Source organism: Monodon monoceros, unplaced genomic scaffold, assembly GCF_005190385.1.
Source record: "Monodon monoceros isolate NGI ecotype Baffin Bay Population unplaced genomic scaffold, NGI_Narwhal_1 Super_Scaffold_11, whole genome shotgun sequence".
Lineage (NCBI taxonomy): Eukaryota > Metazoa > Chordata > Mammalia > Artiodactyla > Monodontidae > Monodon > Monodon monoceros.
The window spans coordinates 1,608,783-1,633,528 of NW_021703767.1; the positions used below are offsets into that span (position 1 = coordinate 1,608,783).

Sequence of the window (24,746 nt, forward strand, 5' to 3'; positions counted from 1 at the left end):
AGGCTGTCCCTTAGCTTCTGGGGCTTTGCTGGCCATGCTTAGTGTCCCTTGGTTTGTAGGAGCATCACCCCGATCTCTTCATATTCACGTGGCATCTCTCTGTGTGTACGTCTGTGTCCAAATGTCCCCTTTATATAAGGGCACAGTCATATTGGATTAGGGAGCCCCTGTTCTAGAATGACTCCAGCTTAACCAATGACATCTGCAAGGACACCTCACGTTCCAAGGTGCGGGGGTTGGGATTTCAACCTGTGAATTTTAGGGAGACACAACTCAGCCCATAACAGGCAGCAAGCATGAACCTTTGTCTCTGGAGGGGACACTGTCTCTAATCTACCGAACAGTAAGCATGTTGGCTAACTGCTCCCAAGACAGACACTGTCTCTGAATTTCAGGCCATTCCCTCTACAAATACCCTTGAAAAGGTATTTCAGAACTAAGGACCCTTGGTGCCCATGAGGCTCACAAGATAAGCAGAAATAAGATAAGCCAGAGACCCAGGGAGAAGTGTCTCCTGACAGTTTGTTATCAAGCATTCAATTCTAATTCTAATTTCTAATTCCAAAATCTATGTACCGTTCAAGGCATACGTTTTAAAATGCCATGTGATGCAACTCTCCTTATTTAACCAGCAGGAGTGTCATCACGGAGAATCAGGGAGCAGCCGTTAGAATGGAGGAAGCATCACCCCTGGTTGGCATACAAGCCTCTCTTCCGGGCTGAACAGCTCCAGAGAAGTGGACACACAGTGGAGAGGGGCAGTCAGCACCAGTTAGGCAGCATGTGTTTGGGGACCTTCTTGGGAGGTTTCCTATGCTTTCATTCGGAGGCAGTTAGCGGACCCAGGATGGGCTGGCATTCCGGCTTGCTCTTCCAGGGACTTCCCAAGAGGGAAATCGCATCTATGAAAAGTTCGCGCAGCTTCTGAACAACCACACAGATAGGAGCAGGGTCGTGCTCTGTTCTTCTCACACGCATTTGTCTTAGTGGGTTCTGGGGACGCATCTCTGTGACTTTAGTGCCTGTGACGTGGGGAAAAGTGATTTCCTCGGCAGATGAGCCTGGGGAAAACTGGGATAGAAATCTGTAAGCAGCTTTCTTTGTTGCCAAAGGCTCAGAGGCTTCCACTCCTGGGCGCTTGTGTGTCCCCGGGGAGGGACGTGGAATCCCCCTACCCTGGCTGAGTCCCTCAGAGCCGTGTGACTGGGACGCGTTTGCAGAAATGCTGCTTCATGTAAACTAAACCCAGCACGTAGCTCACAGGACGTCCCTGCCGTGCAGGGCTTAAGAGGCACGTTCTACAGATGTGGAAACAATTCAGAGCATTCATGTGACTTGTCCAAGGTCACACGGGAACCAGTCTAGAGAAGGGAATTCTGAGCTTTCTCTGCGTTCAGGCACATATTTTTGTAGCTTTAAAAACGAATAAATTTTCACTAAAGACCCTTGTTGACCGTCAGGAGTCTGACTAGTATTACTGGGTCAAATGTAATAGAAGGAAAACTTTCTTGAAAGGGTTCCAGGTAACATAATTTTGATTTTTCAAATCTGGTTGTTAAAAAACAATACATGATTTTATTTTTATCAACCAGTTAAAGGTCAGCAAGAGACTTGGGGGTCAGAGGTTATCGGTCATGTGGCGAGGTCAGCAGGAGTCACGGGGACGCTGCCTGGGTTGGTGGCCCTGCCCGAGGGGCCACCTGCCCATCCTGTGGGAAGTCACCTGTCCTTCTGACCTGCCCTGCCCCACCCGGGGCCACCGTGACCCCGAAGTTCTCATCAATTGCGAAAGAAAAGAGAAGAGCTCAATTTGTTCAATTTAAATTCCTGTCCCTTCTCCAAAGACCAGGCCTTCCCTCTCTGGGGGGACTACGTCCTTCCTCTCATCAAATGGTGTCCGTATCTGTACCGTGTGTGAGCATCTCACAGCCCCTGGGGTCCCGCGGTGTCAGAGTCTCCTTCCCTACCCTGTGGGTCCAGCCGGACCCGGGTGGGCAGGGGCCCTGGGGCAGGGGTGAGGGAGGCCCCCCCCAGGGATCCCTGGCGCTCTGAGGGGGCAGGTGTAAGTGGGGGGGGTCACAGAGTTTCTTCATGTGACCCCAGAAAAAGAGACCCTCTGACTAGGATGTAAAACACCTGCGTGTGGACAGACAGACAGAGAGACAGACAGCAAGAATCTCTGGAGTCACAGCGGCTGTTTTACCGGAAGAGCCTTTCACATATGCTTTCTGTGCCTACAGCCCCCTTCTCTCTGTTCCTGTCTCTGTCTCTCCCTCCCTCTCCCTCCCCCTCCCCCCAAGCCCTAACCCCAGGGTCTGTGTCCTCCACAAGCCCCTTCTGTGTCAGACCGGCCTCTGCCCACACCTTGGAGCTGGGGCTTCCCGGGGACAGCTTGGGGTTCACAACCATAACGCTGCCTCTGAAACGAGGAAAGGGTGCCCTTTGGGGGCCTGTGAGTTCTCTCCCTGTCCCCTCTCCCTGGTCTGTCCTTGCACACTCAGCGGAGGGGTTTTAAAAAAGAATAATCACACTTAGTAACTACCCGGCCTGGAGCAGCGTTGCCCGCGGACCGCGGTTTGGGGAGGCCAGAGCCCAGTGGCCGGTCGCCAAGGAAACGAACCACCCGCCCGGCGGCCACGCCTCTCCCCGGACGCTCCTGTCTCCTCATTAGCTGTTGCCCTGAAGGACTGACTTTCCTCCCGAGGGAAATTCCTGAAACCCCACGGTTGACAAACCCACACGCCCTGGGGAGGGCTGGGCGCCAGATAAAAGCCCTGGGCGGCCGCGTGGGGACCACGGCCAGCTCAGGACCGCCCACCGGCTCTGCTCCCTCCTCCCGGCGGGTGGCCGGAGCTTCCGTCCTCTGCCCGCGGTGGGCGCGGGGTCTGCACCCAGGGAACACCAGCGGGAGTTTTCTGGTTTGCTCTCAGCTCTCCCGATGATCTATTCCTGTCTTTCCTTTGGGAAAAACGCGCTTTGCCCATGACTAATCTCGGCCCCGCCGAGATGATATCAGCTGTCACCTGCAGGGCGGGACCACAGCCCAGGTGTAAGTGAGACAGAGTGAGGCTGCAGCCCCACCTGCCAGCACCACCTGAGCCCCGTCCCCGCCGGGCGCCGCTGTCCCTGCGCGGGCCCCGGGGATGTGGCCACCGCAGTGACCGCCAGGGCGAGGCCGCCCTGGAAGGGCCGAGCCAGGCGTGCGAGGAGCGGGTGCCTCCCGGTGCGGGCGTGTGTGGAGCCCCTGGATGGAGCTTGGGAGCCGGGGCCCTTCATGTCTGTCCTGCTGACTCTGTGCGTCGTGCTCCTGGCCCTGGCGACCCCGGGCCGAGGCGCCGGGCGATGGGAGCCCTGCACGGGTAAGTGGGGGGCACGGGGCGGAGCACGCGCGGGGGCCGGGAGGGGCGCCGGGCGTGCGGTACCACTTTCTCAGGCCGAGTCCAGGTCACGGTGCTGAGTGGCCACGGGAGCAGCGGCAGCTGGACCAGGAGGAGGGACAGAAGGTTAAAGGGGGCAGCAGGGCGCTCAGGAGAGGAATGCCAACAGGGTGGGGACTCCTTGCAAAGGGTTACCCTCCCTCATCCCAGGCCCTTCACAGTACTTACCTGCTGGGCCTCCAGGAAGGCCGTACACCTGCCGGAGGAATGAGGCCCAGCGGCTGGCGGGTCACTCGCCCGCCGTGGACAGAGAAGCCAGGGCTGCACTTGGCACAGTGCAGACCCGCCGCTGGGGCTGGGCAGTCCTGTCCCGCGAGAAGAGGGGCACGTGGGGCCGGCCCCAGGCACGCGGACCCCCTCCAGCGGAGAGCGGAGTCGGAGGGGAGATCCCGCCCCCTTCTCCTTAGAAAGGCCGAGTTGACCTGCCAGTGACCACGACATCATGCCTCTACCAAGAGACTTTATTTATCCGACCTAACGCTGACAAACAGAGTAAAGGGGAAATGAGACCCGGAAGCTAGAAGCTGAGCTCCGGGATGGGAGTGAGCGAGGGGCGTGCGGGCCTCGCCGAGGGTGGTGGCGCTGAGACGGGTTTGTGCGTGGCCCCCGGTTTATTTGCAAATATCTCATTCTGGGCTCCGGGAATCCTCCCAGGTCCCCGCGTGTTATGGCTCTTTGCTCTGATGGCACTCGGTTCCCAATGATGTGATCAGGAGATGGCCCATGATGACCCAAGTTTGGAACGCTGACCTGTGTTCACACCGGAAGGGGGGGGTCCATAAAAATCCCCAGCCCCCCAGGGAACAGCCAGGCCGTGCGGGTGGAGGGGAGCAGCCCCCGGGTGTGTGCTGGGAAGGAATACCAGGGCCCCCGAGGCCCCCGCACCTGCTGCGGTCACAGCCTTGGGATGCGTGATGTGCAAACCACACAGAAGCCAAGGCCACCGGTAGCCCTGAAACACCGCCGGCCCCCACCCGGCTTTGAGCATGGAGGACAGACCCGCATACGGGGTCTGGGGCGCAGCACCCGACCTGCGTCGTCCTGAGCACTCAGTGTCTCCCAGGTGGGGTGAGTCACAGACGTGTATCTTCATGTTCCCTTCAGCACTGGGAACAGAATCAACTTGCATAGTAATAATAAAGGTTATTTATAAAGCCCGCCCCCTCTCCCCTGAAGGTATGTTGCAAATAGTTAAAAGATGACCCAGTTATAAATACCGACAACCAGGGGAAAAGATAAAAGCCAAGTAAATAATATTGAACTAAATTTGGAAGCTCCCAAGACACCTGATAGTGGCTAGTCAGGACTCAAATAGTTAGAGGTCACTTTGATCGCATTTGGTTTTGAAAAGCACAGGAGGTTACACCGTAGGGTTTGTGCGGGTTTGGATTTCACTTTCCCTTACCCCTTGCTCCTGGGTCTGTGGTGCTGTGTGTGAAGTGCCTGGACCTTGGCTGTGACGACCTCGGGTTTTGAAGTCCTGTCCCCCTTCCCCAAGCCCATCTGAGTCTGTGACTATGAGACAGCAGCCCCCTACAGGAGGTGGTGGGGACAGTTTTGCCGCTGAGGAAGTTGAGGTTACATCTCTGCCCCGGGTCTGGTGCAGACCCTCTGATAAGGGCTGGGGCCTGGGGCTGGCCCTTCTGCACAAGGGCATCTGAGGACAGGTCAAGTCTCAGAGAGCCTCAGCTGACCCTGGCAGGCTGTCAGCACGAAGAGGCTGCGGGGGGCAGGTGGGAGGCGCAGGCTGGGAAACCAGCGCAGCTGCTGGGCCAGCCTCAGGGCGGGAGGGTGAGGAGGGTCTGCAGCAGAGAGGCTGGGGCTCCGGGGCGCAGCGGGTGTGTGGAGCGGGTTCCCCTGGGGTGACTGTGGCAGGCAGGATCCTGGGGCCTCGCTGACCCCAGAGCCAGCCTGGGTCTTCTGATACTCGGACCCCTCCGCTGCTCCAGCAAGCCGGGCCAGCTGCCCTGGGACAGAGGCTGAACCAGGAGTGGAAGACCTTCAGCTCCCACACAAAGTCCACGACTCTGGGGGGCGTGATGTGCGTGGTGCCAGGAAAGTGGCTGGGGGTGTCCTGCCAGGGGACAGCTTGGTGGCCTGAATTCTAGACCTGGGCTCTTGGTCAGGGAGTGACCAGCCGCTGCGGCCAGAGAGCCTGCCGTCCACCCCTGACTCAGCCTGTCCCGACCCAGCATTGTCTCCACGTGGGCGGGAGGCCAAGGCGGAGGGGTTCTGTGGAAGCCGTAGCGGGGGCAGCTGGACCCCAAGGCTGGGTCACTGGCGGGGTGCAGGGGGTGGGCGCTTGGAGCGGGGTGACCTGCCGTGGGGTGTCAGAACAGTGTCCTCTGTCACCCCGGGAAAGTCAGAGGCAGCTCCTCAGCCGGGGCTCAAGGCCGTGCTGAGGCGTGGGAACCTGGCGAACATAGCACCCTCAGCACCCCCTTCCTTCCTTCACCTGCTCGACGCCCCTGCAAGGAAGGCACCGCGCCCGCACTGTTACACTGCAGCTCGGTCCGTGCGTGGGCAAGGCTCTCGGCAGGTGTGGGGGATCCCGGGGCGGGCGGGTGGTCAGACCTGGGGTCTGGGGTGGGGTGCATCCCTGGAGCTAGAGGAAGTGCCCAGGAAATAAGGGGCACAGATTTGCATTACAAAAGCTAGTTGGGGTGTGAAGGCTGCAGGCAGGTGGCCCAATGAGGGGCATGGGGTTGCGGGGGGAGGAAGCCCTTCTCCTCCCTTGCTGGCGGCTCCCAGGAATTCTTCAACCCTGTCCTTTGGGCTCTGTTAATGGAAACGCTGCAGGAAGGGCAGTGCTGCCCAGGGAGCTGGGGAATCCTGGCCACCTGGCGAGGTCCGCACGCCGGTTCCTGGGAGTCCTGTGTGGGCACGACGCCCCCTTCTGGGCTCAAGCAGCCGTCAGCAGGGCCCTGAGCAAAGCCGAGGAGCAGTTTGCAGTCAGGAAGCTGCTGCTAGATTCCCAGTCAGCTGTCCTTTGTCCACGTGCGTGTGGCTTCCCACCCCGCCCTCGGGTGCTGGGGGCCCCCGAGCCTGCGTCCCAGCCGCCCCAGCCCCAGGCCGGTGCCCCGTTCTACACCAGCTTCATCTGAGCTCCACACCCCAGGTGGCCCCTGGAGCCACTCTTCGTGGGCCACAGGAAGGAGAGGCCGCCAAGTGGCGGGTCACGTGGGGACCAAGGCTGAAAGGCCCACGTGGCCTGCTTGACAGTTTTGCAGGGCTGGGGTGTGGCTGGCAACTGGAGACACACTGTCAGCCTGACGCCTATTTCCTTTTAAAGAATTCTCAACCGTTAAACCAGGGCGTTGTTTGTCTGCACAGAAATTAGGAAACCAAGAATATTCTTCTTTTTGTTTGTTTTTTTTGCGGTATGCGGGCCTCTCACTGTTGCGGCCTCTCCCATTGCGGAGCACAGGCTCCGGACGTGCAGGCTCAGCGGCCATGGCTCACGGGCCCAGCCGCTCCGCGGCATGTGGGATCCTCCCGGACCGGGGCACGAACCCGCGTCCCCTGCATCGGCAGGCGGACTCTCAACCACTGCGCCACCAGGGAAGCCCAAGAATATTCATTTTTATAATGCCACCTCATACACTATATGCTGGTTCTTTGGTTTTGATTTTTAAGAGTAAATCATAGATTTCCAGGAGGTCTTTTTCCAGGATAAAATCTAGGAAGCCACCAACACACGCTTCGGGGTCTGGGCTCTGTTTCCAGCCGGACTCCCCCATCTCTCCCTCCCCCCTCCCCCGCCATCCTCCTCTTCCCCCCCACCCCAGGTGGATTCTGAGCTCTGGGCTTACAGGGACCTCTACGTCTGTGTGGGGTGGGGATGGGAGGGCACCCACTTGTCTCCCCATCTTGAGAGTCTGGGGAGCGAGGGGGACGTGGCCCCCGGCTGTCACCCTCGGCGTCCCAACCACACATCTCTGCCTTTAGGAGGGTCCGGGCCGGGGGCTGGGGGCTTCCCAAGCCTCTCGGAGACCCCTCATCACCCAGCAGCCATGCTCACGCTAACGCCCCCACGTGACCCCCACCCCCAGCCCCGAGCAGAAAGCCTGAAAGCCGGTTCCTTCCCGCGGGTCTCGGTCCTCGGAGGGGCTGGGGCGCCCTGTGTTAGTGGCTCATTTTCATATCACCCCCAGGTCGGGGCATGGCGCTTTGGGGACTTTGTGGGAGTCTCCAGCGAATCCACTCTAGTGAGCATCTCTGGCACTGCCAGGGGGTACTTACCCGCCGCTGGGAGGTGCGAGAGGAAAAGGAGGATGCCCACCCCGCCTCCACGGTGACCCCACGGTCGGTTTGCAGCCCGGAGAGCGCCCCCTCCGCCCCCGGTAGGGCCTCGGGTGATGGAAGGGGGAAGGGAGGTGACCCCGAAGGCGGGAGCTGCCCACCTCTGGGCGGGGCGGTGTTGGGGCCACAGCACGGGCCTCGCTGTCGCCCCTGCCGGCCTGGCGGGACCTAGGGGAGCGCGTGGACCGGGTGGGGGTGTCTTCCTACGCCGAGGGGAAGGCGGGGTGTGCGCGCGCGCGCGTGAATATGTGAGTGTGCACGGGTGCGTGAACACGTGTGCGTATTAGTGTGAGTGCGTGTGCGCGCCCGCTCGCCGCTGGGAAGAAGCCGGAGGACATCTACCCAGGTGGTGAAATTCGGTTGTCTTTCTGGCCCCGCGCGTTTCCGCGGTTGCTGCAGCGGGTAACCGAGGGAGACGGGAAACTCTTCCAGGCCGCGGGCGCGGCGGCTCGGCAGCTCCACGTGGCGCAGGCGGGCGGTACGGTGGCTCCGGGCTGGGTCTCTCGGGGTCAGCGGTGGCCGGGCTCGGGTGCCGCCGCATGGGGACGGAGCTCAAGTGGGCGCTCCGGGGACCCCTGCGCTGGTGAACGGCCCTCCCCGGGATGCCTCGCTCCGCGTGTCGCGCGTCTGGGGGCGGGTCGAGCGCTGAGCTTGGGGCGCCCCAGGCAAGGGTCACCCGTCGTTGGTGACTGGCCGCCGCCGCCGTCCGCGTGCGCTCTGTCCCCGACGCAGCTGGCTCCATCCAGGGTCGGGGGCTGCAATTCAGTGGCCGTGAACTTGGGCAGGACGCGCCGCACCTTCGTCTCCATAACTAACCCCGACGCAGCAGCTCCCAGTGATGGACGTGCCTGCTTTTGGCCACACCCGGAACTGTCACCAGCTGCGCCACCGGCATCCTCCGGCCCCGCAAAAATATGCACAAACGTTCTGTCCCCATCCGCCTGAGGCCCGCCGCTCCTCTTGTTAATGCCTTAATAAAAAAGCCCACACCTCACTACACCATTAAAATTGTTTATTTTATTTTTGGTAATTGGTAATGATAATGGGCTCCCCCTGAAATCTGGAGTATTGTATTTTCTGCAGTTAAACTCGTGTTTCTGAGAAGGGCCTGTGGGTTTCACTAGCTGGCAGAGGAGTCAAGGCGTACAGGAAGCCGGGGCCCCACAGTTCACTGGTCTCTGGGATGGGGTTGCTGGTGGGGTTGGCCAGAGGGAGGCTGCTAAAGGCATAGAAGAGGCCCTGGTGGGCAGAGCCCCAGTGAATTTTCTGGCCCCTGTAATAGCTGGGGGAATTGATTTCTCACACCTTCTCCTCCATACGAGGGTCCCAGGAGGCAGGGGCAGGGTCCCCTAGAGAGTGGTGGGGAGGGGCGGGGCCCCAGGGGAGGCTGGGTTCAGGACTCCCACCTCCCTCCACAACCCCAGAATGTAGGAGGAGGGCCGTAGGGCGCTAGTCTGTGTGTACCCATTTCCACCACCCAGTTCTAGTTGCAGGAGGGCCCTAGTTCCACCGACAGATTCCCTGAGGACCCCCTTTTGGGGAATAGTGGCACTGGAGAAGCCACCCAGGGAGTCTGGACCCGGTTCTCCAGGGGAGACCACCGGAGGGTCAGGTGATCTCTCAGACCTGCTCTAAGGGGGCATTCACTGTTGGCCCCCCTCCTTTTGGGGAACGTCTTGCTGGATTTCATGGCCTCCTGGGAGGGAGGGAGGTGTCACGTCAATAGCAGGGTAGGGTTAAGAGCTAGAGGTGGCACTGGGGGGAGGGTGGAGGTGGAGGGAAGGCTGGTTAGGAATGAGGGCTGGCCATGGGAAGCTTGGGGCTCTGGGAAACATGGGGGCCCCATCCAGACCAGCTCCAAGGGTCACCCTCAGGCCCCAGAGTGTGGGCCCTGGAAGTCACCTACCTGCTGGCCGCTTCCCCACCCAGCCGGGAGCCGGGGCTGGGGAGGGGGCGTCATCACTAGTCTATGTGGCACAGACAAGGCAGGTTGGGACATTTGAAGATTGAATGAAGCTCACAGTTCGAGGGGGGCTGGAGGGACAGGCGCAGCTGGTGGTCAGCAAGAATGCTCCACTCCAGCTGCGTCCCAGGAGGCCGGGAGCCAGCGGGGCCCAGCCTTCTGCGCGTCCTCAGGCTGACCAGGGAGAGCCAGGCCAGGGGCAGGGGGCCGCTGGCCAGGTGGCGTTGGCCACCACAATCTCGGACACACAGCACAGCCACCCAGAGCTGCCCAGAGATACAAACGCAGGAGTCGAGGGCCTTGGGGCCGACTGGGTGGGCCTCCGAGCTCAACACCCTTGGAGGTGCTCCCAGGGCGTGGCTTGGAGACCCTCCCAGGGCGTGGCTTGGCTCCAAGGCAGCTGAGGCCGGAGTTATTTACATCAGCCCCGAGGCCGGGCCGGAAGCGATGAAACATACAGCCAGCTGGGGAGGGCGGCGAGTTTATCCACTCAGCTCAAGACCCTGTGAGGGGAGGGGAGGCCACACAGCAGCAGGAGGGGCAGAGACGGAGCAGAGCAAGGCCCCCAAAGACTAGGGGGGAGAGCGGTGTCCATGGCTTTCAGGAGAAGCCTGGGGACCCGCAGTAATAGGGGAGGGCTGTCTCAGGTTCATCTGGGCCTGATCTGGAGGCTACGGATGGGCTAAGCCCTGCTTGTTGGGGTCCTAGGTCAGCTCACATTCATGTAGAGGTGTAGACCACAGCTTGTGCTGGGTTAAATCCTGAGGGTGGCTGGTGGCTGGCAATGGCAGAGGTGGGGGTGGCCCATAGCACCTGGCAGGCCCTGGGGGGACGTGCCAGTCAGCTGCGGGACGTGCCCGAGGCAGGGACGCAGCAGGCGGGACGGCAGAGCAGGTACGCGGAGGAGGAGGGTCTGCGTCAGGACGAGCGGCAGGGGGTGGGCTGGCAGCACGAGGGGGCTGAGCAGGGGGGGGCCTCACAGCACACGGGCTCGCAGCACGCAGGTGTGCGGCAGACGGGCACACGGCAGGCCTGCTGGCAGGGGGAGCAGGTGCGGCAGGGGGGCTCGCAGCTAGACTGCCGGCGGCACGAGGCCGTGCAGGGGCCGGTGGTTGGCAGCAGGGGCTGGACACGCAGCTCACCGGGGCGCAGACGAGGGTCAGGCAGGGGGCCGGGGCGCAGCCGCTGGGGGCGCGGCAGGGGGGGCTCACAGCAGCTCTCTGGTCAGTCGTCCACCTGCCAGCAGGAGCCGGTGCAGGAGTCACAGGGACCAGGCAGGCAGAGCCGCTGCTGTAGCTCAGGGCGCTGGAGCAGACGGACAGGGTGGACGCGGCCGTTGTGGGGGCGGTGGCTGGAGGAAGGTGTGAGTGTGTGTGTGTGTGTGTGTGTGTGATGTGCTCGGCTGTCGGCTTCACCCCTTCCTGGGTGTGTGTGCTGTCCTGGGGAGGCTCCACACCCTCCCTTCCTGGTTGCTGTTGAGAGCAGGTCCACAGAAAAAGCGGCAGCTTTGTTGTTCCAGGAGTCATTGCTCAGCTCACAAAACTCTTGAAATTGGCTTGGGACGCCTTTACTCGTTTTTGTCCTAGAAAGAAACCCCAGGGTGGAGTGTAAGTCACTTTGCCATTTTAGGCGGTGTTGCAAGTCGGGGCCGGTGTCTGTGGGCACTGGGTCCTGGCCCCTGGTCAGGGTGAGCGCTGCTGGGGTCGCCCAATTGGCTGAATGAGGTCATGCGCCTCTGTGGTTGGAAGGTTAGAGAGGAGGTGTATTTGGGTTCTAAATAAAGATAACGTGAGTCATGCTTTGTAGGCAGCAGTAACAGCACAGCAGATGGTTCGGCTCACACGACAGAAACGTATCTCATAGTCTGGATGTCCGACGTCTGAGGTCAAGGTGCCGGAAGGGCTGTTTCCTTCCAAGGCTGTCGGGGGAGAGTCTGCACCAGGCTGTCTCCTAGCTTCTGGGGCTTTTCTGGTAATTCTTGGGGCTTCTTGGCTTGTAGAAGCACCACCCTGATCTCTACCTTCACCTTCACAGGGCTTTTTCCATGTGTGCCTGTCTACATCCAAATTCCCCCCTTTTGCAGGGACACCAATCAGGTTGGATTAGGGGCCACCCCCAAGACCTCATTTTATCTTGATTGTATCTGCAAAGACCCTATTTCCAAATAAGGTCAGATTCACAGGTGCTGGGGGCTGAGGCCGCAGCATCCCGTTGCGATACAATTCAGCCCCTCATGAGTGCTGTCCCTGCTCTGAGGCTGACACTTGGCCAGAGTCTGGGATGGAAGGAAAAGCTGAGCAGGTGTTGACCTTCTTCTTTCTCAGGGACAGTAGTGAAGGGCGGGGTGCAGGCAGCAGGTGGCTTGAGAGGTTTGGAGCACACCCAAAATTTCTGTCAGTCCAGGCGTGGTTTGAGCTCATGGGTTGATTATTTTTTTAGTTTATTTTATGGAATAATCATAAAAGGAGTACAGAGAATTCACGTATGCCCGTCTCCCAGGTTTCTCTAGTGATAACGTCGCACAGAACTGTAGATCAATTACCAAGTCTTAGAAATCAGCATTGGGACATTACTGTTCACTAAGGACAGACTTTTCGGATTCACCAGCTTCCCAGGAGTGTCCTCTCTCTGTTCCAGGACCCCACGGTGCATTCATGAGATCTCCTTAGTCGGCTCTAGTCTGGGACAATTGCTCACAGTTTCCTTGTCCTTTGTGACTGTGACACTTTTGAAGAGCAGTGATCAGGTGTGTTGTGGGCTGTCCCTCAAGTTGGGTTTGTCTGACATTTTCTTATGATTGGACTTGGACTGTTACGTTTAGGGGAAGAATCCACGGAACTAATGTGTCCAGTGAAGCAGGGGTTACTTGGTGGTGTTATGTCTGATCACTGGAGATGTGACTGTTTCTCCCTTTGTAATTAATAAATATCTGGGGGAGATTCTTTGAGACTTTGCAGTTATCCTCCTTCTGCTGAAGCATTTGCCCTGTGATTTCAGCACCCCTCTGGGGATCATGCCTACAGCATGATGACTACGGTGTGCTAATGGGATTTTCTACTTCTACAGCCCATCTCCAATTATTAATTAAAATTCTTCTCTAAGGAAGAGTTGTTCCCCCCCCCAATATGTTTATTTGTCCTGTTATGGACTAAAGAATGTTAATTTTATTGAGTTCTACTACAATATTATCATTATTTTCTTGTTCGAATTGCTTCAGGTTTGGGACAATGACCCATCTTTGACATTTTGACCACTGGAGCTCTTTCATTTGTCTCTTGGACCCTTCCAGCATCCCTGGAGTCAAGCACTTCTCCAAGGAGCCCAGGTCCCTTGTAGTGGATGGTGGCATTTAGAAACCAAGGCCTGGAGCTAGGTGTGCTCACTGCCGCTGGGTGTCACTTCCCCCGTGCCCCCTGGTGGAGAGAGCAAGGCGGTGCATGTATGTCAACTAACACACGCCTGAACTTAGGGGGAACGCCTTCCGTCTTCCACCGTTAAGGATCACGTTAGCTGTAGCTTTTTGTAGATTAGCTTTCTCAGGCTAAAAGTTCTCTTCTGTTGCTGAGAGATTTTATCACGAACGGATGTTGGGTTTCATGAAATGCTTTTTATGCATCTGTTGAGATGATCATATTGTTTTCTTTGTAAGTCTGTTAACATGGTGAATTACATTAACTGATTTTTAAAAACTTCTTATTTTGAAATAGTTATAGATTCACGGGAAATTGGGAAACTAGTATAGAGAGGTGCTGTGTACCCACATTGATTGATATTTGAATATTGAAGCAGTCTTGAGTTGCTAGATAAACCCCACTTGGTTGTGATGTATTGTCTTTCTGGCATGTTGCTGGATTTGATTAGCTAATAGCTTGTTCAGGATTTTCATATCCGTATTCATGAGGGTATTGGTCTGTAGTTCTCTTTCACTGTAACATCTTTGGCTTTGATAACACGGTTTTCATCATGGGAGTTGGCAAGCTCCTTTTCCATTTTCTACAAGAGATGGTGTAGAGTTGGCATTTTGTCTTCTTCAAATACTTAGTAGGAGTTTCTAAGAAACTGGAGTTTTCTGAGTAGATATAGGAAATTCCAGTTATTTGTTTCTTCTTTAATGAGTTTCGGTAGTTTTGTTACGGAACCAAACTTGGGTCCGCTTGCCCATGCACAGTAAAGCCAATCTACTGATGCCGAACTGTGGTGAAGGAAAGTGCAGTGTTTACTGCAAGCGCCAAGGAAGGAGTTCGGGTGGCTAATGCTCAAAAGACCTGAACTCCCCAAAGGCTTTCAGGAAAGGTTTCTAAAGACAGGGTGAGGGAAAGAGCTGTGGTGTGTGATCATCTCGTGAGTGGTTGGTGGTGAGGTAATCAGGAATCAATACCTTCAGCCTACTGGTTCCAACCAGTCTGGGGTCCACTTGCTTGTGGTCAGCATGGGGTTAACTTCCTCCACCTGGTGGGGTTTCAGTATCTGTGAAACAACTCAGTGGTATGACTCAGGATATTACCTACAGCCCTTGAGGAGGAACTAAAGTTCTTTGACTTTGTTTAATGACTAAACTATTATTACCTTGTCTCGCTTGACTGAATTTTCTACGTTTTCTCACTTCTCTGATTAAATTTATTCTTTGGAACTCAGGGAAGGCCTAGGAGGCTAAAGTTTTTCTACCAACGAGAGGCAGGTGGAGGACATGGGGGCGCTCTGTCCCGGGAAGGCCCCACAGGGTCCTGCTTGGTTACAGTTTGTGCCTATCAAGGAGTTGGTCCATTTCATCTAAGGTTTTGAATATATAGGCCTAATGTTGTTTGTAGAGTCTCCTCATTATCCTTTTAATTTCTTTTTTAAAAATTGATTTTATTGAAGTATAGTTGATTTACAATGTTGTGTTAATTTCTGCTGCACAGCAAAGTGATTCAGTTACACATGTACATACCTTCTTTTTCATATTCTTTTCCATTACGGTTTATCACAGGATATTGAATATAGTTCCCTGTGCTATATAGTAGGACCTTGTTGTTTATCCATCCTGTATATAACAGTTTGCATCTGCTAATCCCAAACTCCCACTCCATCCCTACCCTGCCCACCCCCCTTTGGCAACCACAAGTCTGTTCTCTATGTCCCTGAGTCTATTTCTGCTTCCTTTTAATTTTTGAAAAATGTTTAGTGATATCTCATTTTTTGTTCTTGACACTGATACATTGTTCCTTCTTGTTTTTCCCTGTCAGTCTGGCTAGAAGTTTATCAATTTTATTGATCTTCTTGAAGAACCAGCTTTGGTTGCAATGAATTTTTCTTTTGTTTCAATCACATTGATTTCTGCCCTTCTACTCCCTTCTCCTCACTGGGGGTTCCACTTGCTCTTCTTGTTCAAGTTTCTTCAGTGGAAGCCTCGATGGTCGGTTCGGTACCTTTTTTCTTTTCTCATGGAAGCACTTAGGACCACACGCCTTCCTCTTCTTCAGCTGCACCCACACATCCTTCCCGTGCGGACCATCCTGGTCTATGATCGGAGGCTCTGAATGAGCTGACCTCCCGTTTCACTCTGACCCCATAATTGCTGATTCACGCACAAGTTTTAAGGACAGTAGAATCAGGGGGACTCACGCGCAACAGGATTTGGGGGCAGCTGAGCCTCCGGGTGCTGAGTGTTTGGACTTCCACTTTCTGCAGCCCGAGGCCACTGCAACCGGATTCATCGCTATTCACGTTTTCACTCACCTGGAGGACGTGCGATAAGGGAACACGGAAAGCTGGCTGGATCAGAGAATGATCGCGCCCAGCGGGAGTGAGCATTGTTTTTATTGCAAAGGTCTCTGAAGTCGGGGCTGCCCCTTCATCCTCGCCTCGCCCACCTCGGCTCCTGGTAGGAGAAGACGGGGAGGAGGCTCTTCAGATCAGGAGAAGACGGGGAGGAGGCTCTTCAGATCAGTGGAGATGCCTCTGTGGGCGGGGGAGGAGGCTCTTCAGATCAGTGGAGATGCCTCTGTGGGCGGGACCCTGCGGGCAGATGAGCATCCCGTCCAAACCCCCTCGTCCCCGTGCCAGCCCTGCCGCCTGTGTGGCGTGCGCGCTATCTTTGCCTACTGAATGTCCATGTGCCTGGTGAGGCCATGCGGTTGCTGGACCCAATGGAGAACATTTGAGGAAGGTTCGGGTTTGGAGCTGGCAAGCTTGGGCCGGGAGATGGACTGGTTCTGCTCCGCGTGCGGACTTCTCTGCGTCAGCTGACTAAGGCGTCCCGGACGCACTGTTGCCTGTTTATGTGAAGTGAATTCACATCAGCTGTTTACCAGCCGCGTGGATCTTACTCAGGAGACCTACTTGGCAGCCCTGGCAGCTGCCCTCTTGCAGGCAGACACAGATGCTCTCGCAAATTCAGGGGGGAAGTTACAAACTGACCCACAAAGTGGCCCGGCGCAGGGCTGACCGCACCATGAGGGGTGGGCAGTCCCTCTCCCAGTCCCTGTGAGGCAATCCCATTCAGGGAGCAGCTCCTGTCTGCCTGGCAATATCCCCAACCCCTCCCACAGCCCCCCAGGAAAGGGGGGACCAGCCTCCGAGAGGTCAGCACAGAGGCTGCTGTGTGAAACAGCGGGTTCTGGGGGAGCTGAGTGCAGAGGCAGTGGCCATCGCTCTACACTCTGCTTGGCCCACTGGACAACGTCAGGCATTCCCAGGGGCTAACACAGACTCTGGAGGATGATTGAGGGAGGGGACGTGTGTGGATTTTAAAGCGTGGATATGTGTGCAGCCTGAGCCCGCCCAGGGGGCTCTGTTACATCTACTGCTCATTGCCGGTGTCCTGCTCTTTCGATGCCTCCCCTGTAGCTTCCATGGCCTGGTCACTATGTGGCCTTTGGCTTTCTAGGCTCTGGATATCCCAGGGACATCTCACGCTCCAGCCTAGAGAGCCCAGGTCCCGTTCGAAGCCCAGCAGCCCTGCCTCACTCCACATTCCTTGACGTCCTTTAAAACAAGTGAAGAAAAGCAGATTTAAACACACAACAGGGACGGGCCAATTGCCCCTTTGTGCTCCATCTTTTCTTTTAATTGGAGTCTAGTTGATTTACAATGTGTTAATTTCTGCTGTACAGCAAAGTGAGTCGGTTATATACATATATATATTCTTCTTCATATTCTTCTCCATTACAGTTTATCACAGGATATAGGATATAGTTCCCTGTGCTCTACAGTAGGACCTTGGTGTTTATCCATTCTATATATACTAGTTGGCATCTGCTGACCCCAAACTGCCAATCCCTCCCTCCCCCACCCCCTCCCCCTTGGCAACCACAAGTCTGTTCTCTGTGTCTGAGTCTGTTTCTGTTTTGTACATAAGTTCATTTGTGTCATATTTTAGATTCCACATATAAGTGATATCACATGGTGTTTGTCTTTCTCTGTGTGACTGACTTCACTTAGGATAATAATCTCTAGGTCCATCCATGTTGCTGCAATGGCATTATTTCATCCTTTTTTATGGCCGAGTAGTATTCCATCGTGTATATTTTTTCGTACCACAGCTTTTTTATCCATTCACCTGCCGATGGACATTTAGGTTGCTTCTGTGCTCCATCTTTATATTTTTTCCTGTTTCCTTTTTTAACCAGTGTAATAGGAGAAAAGTGATACCTTGTCTCTGTTTAATTTACACTGACTGTATTGACTTAGCTTTCATCATATTTGAGTTGTTTCTTTCTTAGGTCGCCTGCCTTTGGGGTAAGGATTGTTCTTATGTTTTCCTTGCTGGTGTCCTGGGTGCCTTGTTCCTTCTGTGTGTTCACCCCTTGCCAGTTTTAAGAACGGCAAACCCCCTTCCTGCTCTGTCCTGTGACAACAGCATGGCCCGTGGTGTCCTTTATTGAGCGGAAATCCTTGTTTTGATGTGAGCAGACGGACCAGCTTCTTTCTGATGGTTTGTGTGCAGTGTTGAGAAATCCTCCTTAACCCCAGGTCGCAAAGAGAGCCCCCAACCTCCCCCTCTGACATGGAAGTCCCACTTTCCACCCCACCTGGAGTTGATGACCTGTGTCCTGTGCAGGGAGGAATTGGGCCTGGCTTCTCTCCCCACCGAAGCCCAGCTTTCCCACCACCACCCATTGATCGGTCCACCCTCCACGGACCTGCGTGGAGCCCGGACCGCGTGTCATCCCCGCTTGCATGGGTCTCTGAGCCCTTGGACCTCCCCATCACTGGTCCATCTGCCTCTTCTTGGGCCCAAACTGGACTCTTCTCTCACTATGGCAGTGTCATCGGTCCCACTGCCCCGCAGGGTACACCTAATAGTAGCCTCGCCTAAATTCTTGGAAATGAATTGTCCTGGTCCCTGGGCACCCACTGAACTCAACGAAATCCACAGAGGAAAGAGGATCTTATTGGTCATCTTGTTTCCCTCCCTCCCCACCCCCAGTGGAGGGGCCCATCTCAGAGACTGTCTGAAGCTGGCCGGGTGTCCACCTGGCTGCAGGCCTGTGGCTCATACCTGTGCATCCAGCATAAGGCAGTTGCCCCTCCATCAAATAACCCCGGTCTTCACGGCCCCAGCACGGGGGCCTCCCCAGGGGACTTTTCCAGGGCACGAGGAGCCTGGCTTCTGGCCAGAACTGCTTTGAGAGATCTCGCAGGCCAACCACAGGCCTCACAAGGACGCTGCCCACTCCCCCCAGACTTGGGGCACAGCCAGGGCACTTCCGTCCTTGGGGGAGCTGGCCTCACCGGCCACGACCATGGCCACGGCCACACTCACATCTGCACCCCCGGCCTCCTTTCAGGCCTCCTGTGAAGACACTTTCCCCACTCTGGCCCACGCCCCAGTGCTTTCCCACTCGTGGCCCTTCCTCCCGCTCCCTCCCTGGCCCCAGGGTTCATCAGACTGCAGGTGGCTTTTGTCCTGGGCTCCCTGGCACACCCGTTGGTGCCCTTCCGGGGGGTGGGGGGTCTTGCCGACACTGTCGCAGTACAGGGTTAAAGTCTTCACTCTCCTCCCACTTTGCCTGTTGCTGTGGTCGGCTCCTACGACACCTGGTGGCTCAGCTCTTTCTCCAGCTCAGCTGAGCCCCTGACACGGACAGTCGCCACCCTCCCATTTTACAGATGAGGAAACTGAGGCTCGGAGAGGTGCAGCGAGTCAGTCGTGGGCCAGATCTTACGATGCTGAGGTCTAGGTCAGGGCCCTACTGGTAGCCAGCTTTGAGTTCATCTCTCTGTGGCCGCCACAGTCTCTCTGCTAAATTATAGGCACCACAGGGCAACGACTATTTATTTTGGAAACTGGCATTTCAAGAAGCCTTTGTGGAACAGACAAAGACCATGCAAATGAGGCCAAGCCCGGCTGTTTATCCCGCCGGCTCTGGCAGGGGCCCACCAGCGCCACCTGGGCTTGGCAGGGGCTCAGGCAGGCACAGCTTAGAGCGGAGAGAGGAAGGCCCCGGGTGCGGCCTGATGGAGGCCGTCGGCGAGGGAAGCTGGGGCTGGACCTGGACCAGCAGCTGCACCCCATGTGCCTCGTTGGGGAGCAGATCCGGTTTTCTCCGTGGGGCCCTGAACTGGACGTGGGGACAAAAGTTAGGGAAGCTGCTGGTCACCGGCCACATTCTGGCCATTCCGGGCAGCAGCTGCCAAGGTTGTAGGTCAGGCTTCTGTGGCCAGGCGTCTACGGCTCGGCCATTGTCTGTCTGTCCAGCCCGTCAGCATGAGTCCAGCAGGTGCCAGTGTACATGTCCCATCGGTTAACTTGCTGGACTCTATCACTTAGGCAGCTGGATGTCCCGAGGTGGCACTGACCTTTGTGAACTCGGTCACTCACTCATTCCTGCATCCAGCGGGGCTTTCCCGGGAAGGCATGAACGCACTGTCTCTGTTAACCTGGAGAACCCTCGGCAGGTGTGTGGGTGTGTGGACCAGGCTCAGGTGGAGAGGGCCCGTGTGGATGAGTACCTGCCAGGCCACAGGCCGCTCGGGCCTGCATGGGTTCTGGGGGGCGGAGGGGGGGACCAGGAAGAGGCTGTTTCAGTTAAACAATGGAGGGACAGACTCGCACTGAGATTAGCCGAGTTCGGGTCCCCCCAGTTGCCGGTGCCTGGGGCTTGGCCGGGCTGAGGCATATCCTGGAAGCCGAGCGGCCTGCCTGGTGGAGGGCCCACGTTTCCTGAAGGAGGGGCCGGACGCTGGTGGGGCCACAGCTAAAACCACGGCGGCAGGCCACTGCCAGACAGGGCCCACGTACCCTGTGTCTCTCAGTTTGTGGGTGAATTTAGCATGCACAGTGTTTACTTAGAGCCCCGTGCTCCCCAGGGACCCCAGCCAGGCACAACCACACAAGATGTGGAATCTGACCCCCGGCCTGGGCAGCCCGAGGCTGGGGTCAGGGTCCGTCCCCCAGGACACGGACACCCCTCCACCCCTGAGATGCCAGACTCCTCCCTGGCGTCTCTCTGGGACCCCGTCCCCGACACACACAGCAGCCTCGGGGTGACCGTCGCCCTTGACGTTGGAGTACATCAGAGCGTCGAGCTGTGAGCGTCTTAGTTTACACACAGGTGCTTTCCCAGGAACGATGCTCTTTCCTCCCAGGCCGCTTCTCGCGTTCAGTGGCGTAAATGACAACAATGCCCTGCCCTCCCGTCACAGAGCAGCTGCCGACCCTCCCTCACCATATCCCCCAGAGGGCCTCACACGCCCATCCTCCCAGACGCTGCTCAGGCCGCCACATCCCTCAGTCTCGCTGTCCCCCCCAGGCTGGCATGAGCCTCGGGCCGGAGTCCAGGTCTGCACACAGCCGGGCCGCCCACCGCCGTCCAGCCTGCCCTTGGTCCCCGCACCCTCGGGCGTGTCCACACCCCATGGGTGCCTCCAGGCACTTGAGGATGCCCCTTTGCAGGAGGACATCAGCGTCCCTGGCTGTGCCCCACTTGATGGCCCCAAACTCTGTACCATGTTGAGCGCTGGGGCGGGGCAGCGAGTGTGGTCTGGGTTCAGGAGCCGAGTTCCTTGCTTGCACAGCGCATCCTCTTTCCCGTGTTGGTAAGAATCCCCGGTGTCCTGGATACGAGTCCCCTGTCCTCTCGCCCTTTCGCCCGCAGTGTGTTGCTCTGGCCCCTCTCATCACTGACCTCTCCTTCCAGGTTTCACGCTCTCACTTTGAATTGCTTTCTCCTCCTCTCTTCTTTGAGCTCGGTGTCTTTCCTCTGAACTGGTTCGGAGAGACCTCTTGTTCCCTAAATTCCCTTGACTTAATGGAGAAAATGAGCTCCTGTCTTCCACTTCATCTGCCCCGTCTGTAACGCCCCCTGCTCCCCCCACACTCTCCCCTTGGTGCCACGCTGGTCGCCCTCTGGCCGCTGTGAGTCCCTGGACGGGGGAAGGGGCAGCCCCATCGAGGGTGGGGGCCAGGCCCGAGCGCGGGGGGAGCGCAGAGGGGGCGTCCTCTGCTCTCATGGCCGCAGCCCCGCTGACTTGCTGACTGATCCCCGTGGTGCACTGACCTCTGGCTCCAGGGCCAGCACCCCTGTGTCAGGCTCAGACCCCTTAGCAGGACCGCCAGCCCCCGAGGGAGACAGCTCTGGGGAACGGCTGTTTCATTCGCATGTGCCTGTCATTTGTCCCAGGCCACGGCCTGACACATGCTGGCCGAGTCTGGAAGGGTCCAAGGGGCAGCCATGGGCTCTGCTCCGAGCCAGCACTTCCCTCCACTGCGGGGCCTGGTGGGCCGTCTGGAACCCCACCTCTAGTCACAGGTGCTCCCTGCGCTCCCCGCTCTCCTTTCCTATCATCTGGGCTCAGGTGAGTTTTGTTTCTGATGACCTTGAACTGCGGAGAGGAGCCTGTCTGCTCCTCTACAACGTGTGGGGAATGCAGTGCCCAGGCCAGGGCGGCGTCCAGGTCCTGTCCGGGGCCCTGCCCTCCTATGGCACCACTGGGACCGTGTCACAGACGGCTGAGCTGGGGGCTCGGGGATGCCGTGCCTGCCTTGTCTCAGACCCTGGAGGCTTCCCGTGCGCGAGCCTGTCTCCCAGGGACCACGGGCTCCCCGGGGCCGGGTGGGGGCTTCCTTGTGCCCCAGCACACCCAGCACAGCGCCTGGTGGTTGACTTGAAAATGGCAGCAAAACCCAGGGGGACGGGGTGGAAGGGTGGGAAGGAGAGGTCACGGTAGACCCGGGTGGCCGTGAACCCTTGGTGCCTCCGCTTTCTCACTGGATAGACGGGCGTCGACTGAAAAAAAATGCACAACCTAAAAGTTAAGAGTGTGGTTTATTCGGCGGACAAAACTGAGGACTTAACCAGGACACAGCATCTCAGATGGCTCTGAGGGACGGCTCCGAGGTCAGGGCGGAGCCAGGATACAGAGGAGTTTTGTAAGAAAACCAGGTAGTCAGACCATCAAAAGAATGCTGTTAATTAAAGAAAACCAGACACCTCAAGTTAAGGGATTCAGTGCGTTTCTGTGTATGGGAAGATGCAAGAGTCCGGGCTCACTGAAATCATTCCTTTTTTTTTTTTTTTTTTGCGGTACGTGGGCCTCTCACTGTTGTGGCCTCTCCCGTTGCGGAGCACAGGCTCCGGACGCGCAGGCTCAGCGGCCATGGCTCATGAGCCCAGCCGCCCCACGGAATGTGGGATCTTCCCGGACCGGGGCACGAGCCGGCGTCTCCTGCATCGGCAGGCGGACTCTCAACCACGGCGCCACCAGGGAAGCCCTGAAATCATTCCTTTGATGTGCACCTCAGCTACCTGGGGCCAGCATCCCGTGTTTTCCCGTCCTGAGCCTCCTCAGGGTGCATGTCGGGGGTGGCTGTAATGTGCTGGCTCGATGGCTGAAACATCCTTTGTTTTCTGATGTGTCAGGAGACATTCTCAGTCCACACGGGATAATCGTGACGCCCTGCTCACAGGGCTCTTTCGAGGACCCTGTAGGACACTGAGACCAGAGCCCGGACACCCACACCTGGGCGCCCCCGTAAACGCCCTGGCATAACCCACGTGTGATTTCCTTGACACAGACCTGCGGCCCCTGGACATCCTGGCAGAGGCGGTCCCTCCTGATGGCACTGCGGTCGGGGTCACGGTGACACAGGTCCAAGGTGCACGAGGACTTCAGCTCTCAGCCGCTGCCCCCCACGACCTGAGCTTTCCTGCGTCAAGGATTTTCTTCAGATGCGACCTCTTCCCGGAAGAATTTTCCATCGTCGTAACCTTGAAAGTTCCCAGTCTCCCCCCTAAGGTCAGTGACACTTCCCACTCTTCCTGCAGAATGACCCCCCCCTTCCCGTACCTTTGCACGTTCTCAATGCCAGAGCGTGCGAAGGGCACGACTGATCCGGTCAAGAGGTCAAGAGTGGCCGGCCGTAATAGGTAGTGAGGTCCCCATCACTGTGAGTATGCAGGCAGAGCCTGTGTGACCATTTGTTAGGAGTCTGTACAGCAATTATAATTTTCTGGCGTGCTAAGCTGTCAACGGCTAGGGATAAGGCTCGGAGTTTTTAGTTTGACATCCTTTAGCAGGAAATGTAAACAAAATAACAAAAACATACTCTTCTGGGGTCTGTTTACCTGTGACTTGCAGTCCCATCCTCCGCAGATCCAGCTAACATTCCCACCGTCCCCGGCTAGGGTGGAAGCGCCCCTGGAGGTTTCCCCAGGGTCCAGGACAAGGCACTTCCTGGGCGTGTGACCAATCCTTCCCATTCCGAGTCAGCATCCCCGATTCTCTCACAGCCAAGGTTCTCCCAGCTGGTTTTCTGTCGACTGTGATTCCATCCTGATACCCCCCGGGGGCTCGTCGTTCTGTAGAATCTGCTCTCAAACCCACAGCTGCTGGGCTTTCAGCTGCAGCCATTGCATTTTCAGTTCTGTGAGTTCCATTTTCCTCTTGTTTTTAATGTGAATTCCAGTTCTCAGGTGAAAGTCTGGCTTGTCAGCTGCTTTCTTGAACAAGCCTCCAACCTGTGGGTCCCCCGGGGGACTGGCTCGCCGTCAGCTCCATCTCTTTATTTACTGTCATGCTCAGGAACTTTCTAACAGGCTCTTTGAGATATGATTCACACGTTTGAGGTGCGCAATTCAGTGGTGCCCGGTGCGGTCAGCGGCTCAGTGCAGCCCTCACCACAGCACGTTGTAACTCATGCTCATCACCTCGGAGAGAAGCCCTCTGGCTCCCCCCACACGACCCCACTCCCTACCCCCAGCACTGAGCAGCAACTCGTTGACTTTCTGGATCTGCGGGTTTGCCTACTGTGGACATTTCATATAAACGGAATCATATACTGTAATATATGATCTTTGTAACTAGCTTACGTAGTACGTGTTCAAGGTTCACCCGTGATGTAGCGTGTATCAGCGCTTCATTCCTTTTCATGGCCACGTCATATTTTACTGTGTGTATATAGCGCATTTTGATCACCCCATTCATCGTTGATGGACATTTGGCTTGTTTCTGCCTTTTGGTTATTATGAATAATGCTGCTATAAACATTCACGTACACATTTTTGCAGGGGCATGTGTTTTCATTTCCCTTGGGTATATACTTAGGAGTGGAATTGCTGAGTTTTAGGGTAACTTTATGATTAACGTTTTAGAAACTGCCAGACTGTTTCCCCAAGGTAGCTACACCATCCGATATTCCCACCAGCACTGGATGAGGGTTGCAACTTCTCCACAGCCTCACCAACACTTGTTATTATCTGACTTCTCGATTCTAGCGACCCATGTGGGCCTGAAGCAGTATTTCATTGTGGCTTTGATTTGCATTTCCCTGATGAATAATGATGGTGTGTATTGGTCACTTATGTCTCTTCTTTGGAGAAATGTCTAATCAAGTCCTCTGCCTAGTTTTTAATTGGATTATTTGCCTTTTTAATTGTTGTGTTATGAGTTCCTTATGTATTCTAGATATAAGTGCCCTATCATATATAGGATTTTCAAATATTTTCTCCCATTATATGGGTTGTCTTTTCACTTTCTTGATGGTGTCCTTTGAAGCACAAAACTTTTTAATTTTGATGAAGTCATATTTACCTATGTTTTCTTTTCTTGCTTATACTTTT

General features: G+C 56.5%; 1 protein-coding gene across 5 annotated transcripts in view; it reads left to right on the forward strand.

Annotated features, from left to right (window-relative positions):
• Positions 1-2,301: 2,301 nt before the first annotated feature.
• TSPEAR (thrombospondin type laminin G domain and EAR repeats) overlaps positions 2,302-24,746 on the forward strand; it is a 60,076-nt gene continuing 37,631 nt past the window's right edge. For all 5 annotated transcript variants that reach the window (XM_029215031.1, XM_029215034.1, XM_029215035.1 and 2 more), the window contains exons 1-2: positions 2,302-3,359; positions 22,703-22,923. In XM_029215031.1, coding sequence (XP_029070864.1) covers positions 3,275-3,359; positions 22,703-22,923 — 306 coding nt within the window. In that variant the 5' untranslated portion in view covers positions 2,302-3,274. The remainder of the gene's footprint in view (positions 3,360-22,702; positions 22,924-24,746) is intronic.